The 9554-nt window shown below is 46.1% G+C and overlaps 1 protein-coding gene across 1 annotated transcript; it reads left to right on the top strand.

Moving 5' to 3' along the window:
* Positions 1–507: 507 nt before the first annotated feature.
* On the top strand, positions 508–2610 carry LOC118020543 (polyadenylate-binding protein 1-like). The gene is given in 2 exon segments (XM_035020296.1): positions 508–744; positions 746–2610. Coding segments are annotated over 2 exon segments (1419 nt in total). The 3' UTR covers positions 1928–2610.
* The last annotated feature ends 6944 nt before the right edge of the window (positions 2611–9554 follow it).

Genomic DNA, 9554 nt, shown 5'->3' with positions numbered 1-9554 from the left:
GAGGGGCGCCTGAGTGGCTCAGTTGGTTGGGCGACTGCCTTCGGCTCAGGTCATGATCCTGGAGTCCCTGGATCGAGTCCCGCATCGGGCTCCCTGCTCGGCAGGGAGCCTGCTTCTGCCTCTGACCCTCCCCCCTCTCATGTGCTCTCTCTCTCTCATTCTCTCTGTCTCAAATAAATAAATAAATAAATCTTAAAAAAAAATAAAATAAAATAACCCGATGAAGCAGCCGAGACCGACCCGCCCGCGGCCCCGCAGCAGCTCCAAGGAGGAACCAAGAGACCGAGGCCTTCCCGCGGCCCTGACCCGACGGCGCCACCCTCGCTTCCCAGCCGGCAGCCAACAGCCAGCCGCTGGCGGCAGCCCATCGACCCCGTTCTGCGGCCGTTGGGGAGTTTTCGATTCCGGGTGATTTTTGTCCCTCTGCCCTTGCCCCCGCTCCCCTCCCCCGGCTCCGCCCCCGGCCCAGCGCTCGCTCTCCTCCGCCCTGCGGGCGGCCGTGCCGAGATGAACCCCAGCGCCCCCAGCTACCCTATGGCCTCGCTCTACGTGGGGGACCTACACCCCGACGTGACCGAGGCGATGCTCTACGAGAAGGGCAGCCCGGCCGGGCCCATCCTCTCCATCCAGGTCTGCAGGGACAGGATCAGCCGCCGCTCCTTGGGCTACGCGCATGTGAACTTCCAGCGGCCGGCGGACGCGGAGCGCGCTTTGGCCACCATGAATTTTGATGTTATAAAGGGCAAAGCCAGTACGCATCGTGTGGTCTCAGCGTGATCCATCACTTCGCAAAAGTGGAGTGGGCAACATATTCATTAAAAATTTGGGCAAATCCATTGGTAATAAAGCACAGTATGGTACATTTTCTGCTTTTGGTAACATCCTTTCGTGTAAGGTGGTTTGTGATGAAAATGGTTCCAAAGGTTATGGATTTGTACATTTTGAGACACAGGAAGCAGCTGAAAGAGCTATTGAAAAAATGAATGGGATGCTTCTAAATGATCGCAAAGTATTTGTTGGACGATTTAAGTCTCCTAAAGAACGAGAAGCAGAACTCGGAGCTAGGGCAAAAGAGTTCACCAATGTTTACATCAAGAATTTTGGAGAAGATACGGATGATGAGCACCGTAAGGATCTCTTTGGCAAGTTTGGACCTGCCTTAAGTATGAAAGTAATGACTGATGGAAAATCCAAAGGTTTTGGATTTGTAAGCTTCGAAAGGCATGAAGATGCACAGAAAGCTGAGGATGAGATGAATGGAAAGGAGCTCAATGGAAAACAAATTTACGTTGGTCGAGCTCAGAAAAAAGTGGAACGGCAGACGGAACTTAAGCGCAAATTTGAACAGATGAAGCAAGATGGGATCACCAGATACCAGGGTGTTAACCTTTATGTGAAAAATCTTGATGATGGTATTGATGATGAACGTCTCCGGAAAGAGTTTTCTCCTTTTGGTACAATCACTGGTGCAAAGGTTATGATGGAGGGTGGTCGCAGCAAAGGGTTTGGTTTTGTATGTTTCTCCTCCCCAGGAGAAGCCACAAAAGCAGTTACAGAAATGAATGGTAGAATTGTGGCCACCAAGCCATTGTATGTAGCTTTAGCTCAGCGCAAAGAAGAACGCCAGACTCACCTCACTAACCAGGATATGCAGAGAATGGCAAGTGTAAGAGCTGTGCCCAGTCCTGTCATCAACCCCTACCAGCCAGCACCTCTTTCAGATTACTTCATGGCAGCTATCCAACAGACTCAGAACCGTGCTGCATGCTATCCTCCTAGCCAAATTGCTCAACTAAGACCAAGTCCTCGCTGGACTGCTCAGAGTGCCAGACCTCACCCATTCCAAAATATGCCCGGTGCTATCCGCCCAGCCGCTCCTAGACCACCATTTAGTACCATGAGACCAGCTTCTTCACAGGTTTCATGAGTCATGTCGACACAGCATGTTGCTAACACATCAACACAGACGGTGGGGCCACGTCCCGCGGCGGCACCTGCTGTCCGCACCGTTCCACAGTATAAGTACGCTGCGGGAGTTCGCAATCCTCAACAGCATCTTAATGCACAGCCACGAGTTACCGTGCAGCAGCCTGCTGTTCATGTACAAGGTCAGGAGCCTTTGACTGCTTTCACGTTGGCATCTGCCCCTCCTCAAGAGCAAAAGCAAATGTTGGGTGAACGGCTCTTTCCTCTAATTCAAGCCATGCACCCTACTCTTGCTGGTAAAATCACTGGCATGTTGTTGGAGATTGGTAATTCAGAACTTCTTCATATGTTTGAGTCTCCAGAGTCTCTCCGTTCTCAAGTTGATGAAGCTGTAGCTGTACTACAAGCCCACCGAGCTAAAGAGGCTGCCCAGAAAGCAGCTAACAGTGCCACTGGTATTCCAACTGTTTAAAATTGACCGGGGACCCCCAAAAGAAACTCGTGCTTCACGGAAGAAAAATATCTAAACATCGAAAAACTTAAACATTATGGAAAAAAATTGCAAAATACAAAATAAATTAAAAAAGGAAAGGAAACTTTGAACCTTATGTACCGAGCAAATGCCAGGTCTAGCAAACATAATGCTAGTCCTAGATTACTTATTGATTTAAAAACAACAAAAAACCCCACAAAAAAAAGGTAAAATATAAAAACAAATTAATGTTTTATAGACCCTGGGAAAAAGAATTTTCAGCAAAGTACAAAAATTTAAAGTATTCCTTTCTTTAATTTTGTAATTCTTTACTGTGGAATAGCTCAAAATGTCCCTTTTTTTTTTTTTTTAAAGATTTTATTTATTTATTTGACAGAGAGACACAGCGAGAGAGGGAACACAAGCAGGGGGAGTGGGAGAGGGAGAAGCAGGCCTCCCGCAGAGCAGGGAGCCAGACGCGGGGCTCGATCCCAGGACCCTGGGATCATGACCTGAGCCGAAGGCAGACACTTAACGACTGAGCCACCCAGGCGCCCCCAAAATGTCACTTATGTTTTAAATAACACAATTGATAACTGAGCAAGGAAACATAATTTGGATTATAAAATTCTTGCTTTAATAAAAATTCCTTAAACAGTGAAAAACAAAAAAACAAAACAAACAAAAAAACCATGAAATGTTCACCAAATGCCTAGTAGTGGTTTTGAGAATATCAAGAACTTTGTAGAACTCTAAACCTAATTTTCTAGAGATAATTTTTGCTTAAGTTAGGGGAAATGGTCATCTTCCCTGGACAGGGTTGAAGATAATTGTTACAGGCAGCCTTTAAGATGGTTCCCAAACCTCCTCCCCTCCTGCTGTTTATACTATTGTGTGCTCTGGATCTGGTGACTTGCTTCTAACAAATAGGTGAAAAGTGATGGGATGATTAAGTTACAAAAGACTGTGACCTCCATCTTGCCCTATGACCTTCTATTTTTGCAGGCTTTAATGAAGCTGGTTGACATGTTAGAGAGGTCCAAATGGCAAGGAACTGATCCACAGTTAATAAGGAACTGAATCCTGTCAACAGCCACGTGAATGAGCTTGAACATGGATCCCTCCTGAGTCAACCTTCAGATAGACCACAACTTTGACGGATACCTTGATTGCCACCTTGGAGAGACCCTGACATAGAAGATGCAGGTACACTGTGCCCCGACCCTGACTCACAGACACTGTGAGATAATAAGTATGTGTTGTTTCAGTATCCTAAGTTGTAGAGTAATTTGTTATGCACCAATAGATAACGAACTGTCATTATTTAGGGACGAGAACTTGCAGGTTATGGCATGTGGTGACAAAATAAACGATTTAACTATTGTTTAGGGTTGCCTGGAATGAAACACACATTGAGGCAAGGCTCTGGGGGTCCTAGTGGCTGCCATCCGAAAACATCATAGAGGAAACAAGGAATTCAGGGACTATGGGTGAGGCCGTTGCTTTGAACTCTGGGTACTTTGAGGAAGGAGATTGAGAAGCACAAGGTCCTAGTTTCTTATTCCTCTTCCACTTCTGTTTATTTTTACTCTTCTCTTCTCATCTCTTCCCTTACGTTCCTGGAAAGTTCAATCCTAAAGGCACTAGGCAGGACAGAGCAAGGAAGGCATTTGTCCCTGGAGTGGAAGGAGCACTGGAGGCACAGAGTGGGGTATTGGTGACTGACTTGGGTTCGGAGAGCGTTTGTATAGGGGAGTATGGCCTGGCCCAGTAAGTCAGAACCTGGGCTGCCCCAGGAGGGCATTACGTAGGACGTTGGCCTCAGGTAGGTGTCAAAGCCCGAGGAGGGTGAGAACAGCACTGCAGAGGGGTAGCTCAGTGAGGGCGTCACACCTGAGCAGGGTAATGAAATTGTATTAGTTATCTCTTGCTGCGTTAGAAATTACCCCCAAACCTCGTGGGGTATAACAATAATCTTTTACTATCTCACCGTTTCTGTGAGTCAAGAATTCAGAGCATAGCAGGCTTGTCTCTGTTCTGTGATGTCTCAGGCCTAGCCTGGCAGACTTGATGGCTGAGGGCTGAAATAATCTGAAGTCTTGGCCGAAGCTATAGTGGCTCACTTCATGCCTGAGAAGTCAGTGCTAACAAGTTGATTTCTTTCTCTGTGGGCCTAGCCACACATGACTCTGTCCCTAGGACTGTTGAGTGTCCTTATAACATGGCAACTGGCTTCCCTGAGAGCCAGTGATCCCGGAGAGTGAGCCAGGAAGAAGTTATCTTTTCCTAATGAACTAGCTTAGAAAGTCCTATGGCATCATTTCTATCATATTTTATTCATTAGAAGTGAGTCACTAAATCCAACCCATCATCAAGGAGAGGGGAATTAGGTGACACCTTTTGAAGGGAAGAGTATCAAGGAATTTGCAGATACATATATATATATTTTTAAAGATTTTATTTATTTATTTGACAGAGAAAGACACAGCGAGAGAGGGAACACAAGCAGGGGGAGTGGGAGAGGGAGAAGCGGGCTTCCCGCTGAGCAGGGAGCCCGATGCAGGGCTCGATCCCAGGACCCCGGGATCATGACCTGAGCCAAAGGCAGACGCTTAACAACTGAGTCACCCAGGCGCCCCTGCAGATATATTTTTAAACCACTACAGAAGACATGGAGGGGCAGCCTGGTTGGGGATGGGGGTGTCTCAGACCCCGAGCAGGGTGAGGAGGGCATATACATAGAGGGGAAGTGTGGCATGGGCTGGCAGAGCCTGAGCAGGATGAAGAAGGCATCCATGTGGGAGAGAAAGACTGGCTGGGGAGTTAGAGCCCAAGTGTGTTTGAGGAAAGCTTCTGTGCTTGTGTGGGGGTGGAAGTAGTGCTGGAAGATGGTTTGCATACAGGGGATTGATCACATAAGTAAATATATTAAGGACAATTAGAGCCAGAAGAGTAAGCTACAAATATGGAAAGAGAGAAAAATAACATAAATCCTGTGATGTTGGATTGGGAACTGTAGGTATGAGTGTGAACTTGTGGCTTTCAAGATGGAAAGGTGGTTAAATAAACAGGGTGTGTGTGTGTGTGTGTGTGTGTGTGTGTGCGTTTCCTATCGTTGTCCAGGGGGCCTGGAAGAGCAGAATCCTAATAGCAATGAGCACACATAGCACCAAGGAATACCATTTCTCCTAAAAGGAACCAATGTTCTTTAGAGAAATGGCAGATTCCAGACTTAGAGCAGGGAACAAACAAGATGAGCCCAGAACACCTTTCTAAACCAGAAAGCAAGGACTTGCTCAGGAATGTTTGGAACATTAGCCAGCATGAGGGAGCTCCCACTGACCAAATCTGGGACAATCTGAGCCAGCCAAAATAAAAAAAAATGACATTAATAAAATATATCCCGGGGCGCCTGGGTGGCTTAGTCGTTAAGCGTCTGCCTTTGGCTCAGGTCAGGATCCCAGGGTCCTAGGGATGGAGCCCCGCATCGGGCACCGTGCTCAACGGGAAGCCTGCTTCTGCCTCTCCCACTCCCCCTGCTTGTGTTCCTGCTCTCACTGTCTCTCTCTGTGTCAAATAAATAAATAAAATCTTTTTAAAAAGAAAAAAAAGAAAATATATCCCATTGAAATAAAATAGGAAAGCATGAGTCTGTACTAGTATTAGTAAATGAGTAAATTGATGAGGAATGGGGTATTTTTTTTTTTAAAGATTTTATTTATTTATTTGAGAGAGAGAGAGAATGAGAGACAAAGAGCATGAGAGGGAGGAGGGTCAGAGGGAGAAGCAGACTCCCCGCCGAACAGGGAGCCTGATGCGGGACTCGATCCCGGGACTCCAGGATCATGACCTGAGCCGAAGGCAGTCGCTTAACCAACTGAGCCACCCAGGCGCCCAGGAATGGGGTATTTACAGGGTTTCAAAATATCCACTAAATACTTAATAATTTCAAAGGGAAAACAGTGCTTTACAGTGGAGAAACAGGCACCATGAAGCAGTCAAAATGAACATCACTGGTAATATGACAAATCAAAATCATATACCACCTGATTGGATGCAAATAGAAATGCACGGTATAACTTCTGTGATAACCTGCATCTCGTCATGAGGAAACAACAGACAAACCAAAACTGGGGGCTACAGAATAACTGGACTGTGATCTTCCAAAGTATCAAGGATATGAAAGTTAAGGAAACACTGAAGAACTGTTCCAGAGTGAAGGGCATTAAAAAGACATGAAAACTAAAAGCAGATTGCCAGTGTGAAATGGATCGTAATGTCCTAAAGGACATTTGGCAAAACTTGAATGAGATCTGAGGATTAGATGGTAGTAATGCTAATTTCCTGATTCTGATGTAGGTTGATTCTTTGTAGGAAATACACACTTACTGTTCTATCAGAGAAGTAAGCCCTAATATCTGAAGGCACCCCAAATATAGTAGGAATTAACTCTCTCCTTAGCATAATGCTGCTAATTATGTACCATCCATGGGAGAATTGGAATAAATAGTCCCTCAAATCATTTTCTTCTCTTCTGTCATTCACTTGAGGAAACCCAATTGAGAAGGCCTGCACTTTATTTTTTTTTTTTTAAAGATTTTATTTATTTGACAGAGAGAGAGAGCACACAAGTAGACAGAGCGGCGGCAGAGGGAGAGAGAAAAGCAGGCTCCCCGCCCAGCAGAGAGCCCAATGTGGGACTTGATCCCAGGACCCTGGGATCATGACCTAAGTCAAAGGCAGACGCTCAACCGCTCAAGTAAATGAGCCACCCAGGTGCCCCCTACACTTCAGTATTATAGGATGATCATGTCAGCAACTTACTCTCAAATGGTTCTGGGGTGGGGAGAAGAAGGAAGTCTGAGGTTGTTTCAAGGTTAAAAAGAAAGAAAGAGAAAGAAGGAAATGCTATAAATTCTTAATCTAAGACACAGCCCAGGGACTTTCTATAATTATGCTAAAAGAATCGCTAACCTCTTGTAGCCACAGGGCTGAGGGAGCCAAAAATCAGACCCAAAGTTTGAGCAGTACTTTAATAAATTACAGTATCAGTTGGATTCATATCTTTTAAAGATTTTATTTACTTATTTGCCAGAGAGAGTACAAGCAGGGGGAGGGGCAGAGGGAGAGGGAGAAGCAGGCTCCCCGCTGAGCAGGGAGCCCGGTGAGGGACTCAATCCCAGGACCCCGGGACCACAACCCAAGCAGAAGGCAGACACCCAACTGACTGAGCCACCCAGGCGCCCTAGCCTCACCACTTTTTTAAAAAGATTTATTTATTTATTTATTCATTCATTCATTTATTGATTGATTTGAGAAAGAGCACAAGAGAGTGCACGCGCACACAGGCAAGCATAAGAGTTGGGGAAGGGTCAGAGGGAGGAAATCTTCAAGCAGAGACCACAGAGTGTGAGCCCAATGCTGGGCTTGATCTCACTACCCATGAGATCATGACCCGAGCCGAAACCAAGAGTTGGTCACTTAACCAACCAACTGAGCCACCTGGGCACCACAGCTTCACCATATCTTAGGTGAAAGTTAAGGCAGTGATAAGGGAAGAGCAGGCTTCTCACAAGTTCAGTGAGGTTTACAGTACTCCTAACCACACTCAGCCTCATGTGTCTGAGGAGTCAGCTTGTGCTTGAAGACCCCTTAGAGACTCTGGAGCCAGTCTCCTGCAAAAGGAAGCCAATCCCACTGGTGGTGGCTCTGGGCCCACTACTGGAACTGTGGCTGTCAACCTTAGCTGCCCACTGAAATCACCGAGGGAATCTTCAGGCTCACTGGATCTCTGGATTGCGTGCCCAGAAATTTTGATTTAATTGGTCTGGGGTCCAATTTAATTTGGGCCTTAGCAGCTCCCGAAGAGATTCTAACTTGCAGCCAAGACTGAAAACTACATACTGAATTAGAGATAAAACCCAGGATGCCCAAAGGTCAGATTACAACATAAAACCCAGGAGCAGCCTCATATGCAAAAGGAATTGCAAGATTTAGTTAATTCACACCAGCAACATACATTATTTGGAATTCTTCTGCATGGGAGATTTGTTTCTTCTTTCCCATTTATTTATTTTTTCAATCACTTATATCAGTATGATTCATGGATATTTACTTTATATTTGGGGTTATAACCCAATACTACTCTTATTGCTCAGATTGCTCCAGTTTTAGCCATTAGGAGCTCTTTCAGTTGGCTTCTCTGTGCCTTTGACACCCCCAGCATTGAGGGGGTTTGTTTTTCAGTACTTCCTTAACTTACCAGCACTACGAGATGCTCCAGGCTTATTGTCACCAGCTAGACCCCAAGACCTGACCTTTACTGCCCACCTACTTGTATTCACTGACCCGTGTCTCACATCTTCCCTCAAACTCTTCTTTCTAGCTTACCTCTTAACTCAGGCAAATGGAAAGCGAAACTGCCCCTCCAGCCACAGCAACTGCCTTGACAAGACCCCTAGACAACCCAGACCAATTTGAACTTAACCCCTGACTCACACTTGTGCAGATGGACCATGGAATGACCTGTAGAATGACCGACAACTACCTTTACGTCATTATAATACTAAAATCTCCACCCAAGGAGGAGCACAAGCCTCATTTGCATAACATACACCGTGTATAGAAGCATGTTTCCTTTTTTTTATAAAGATTTTGTTTATTTATTTATTTGACAGAGAGAGAGAGACACAGCGAGAGAGGGAACAGAAGCAGGGGGAGTGGGAGATGGAGAAGCAGCTCCCCGTGGAGCAGGGAGCCCGATGCAGGGCTCGATCCCAGGACACTGGGATCATGACCTGAGCCGAAAGCAGACGCTTAACGACTGAGCCACCCAGGCGCCCCTAGAAGCATGTTTCCTTAAGACGCATGCACAACCTTATGTCTGTCTCTACATGAGATGACAAGGCTTCCCTAACTAAATATTCATCCTAACCCTAAATAAAAGGAATCCACTCACCCTTGCTGGGGAAGTCACGGCCTTGGAAGTCATTCTCTGTGATCTTCTTTTTTTTTTTGAAGATTTTATTTATTTATTTGACAGAGAGAGACATAGTGAGAGAGGGAACACAAGCAGGGGGAGTGGGAGAGGGAGAAGCAGGCTTCCTGCGGAGCAGGGAGCCGGATGTGGGGCTCGATCCCAGGACCCTGGGATTAT

Source organism: Mirounga leonina, unplaced genomic scaffold, assembly GCF_011800145.1.
Source record: "Mirounga leonina isolate KUSES-001 unplaced genomic scaffold, KU_Mleo_1.0 Mir_114, whole genome shotgun sequence".
Taxonomy (NCBI): Eukaryota; Metazoa; Chordata; class Mammalia; order Carnivora; family Phocidae; genus Mirounga; species Mirounga leonina.
This window is presented reverse-complemented; position numbering and strand designations above follow the sequence as displayed.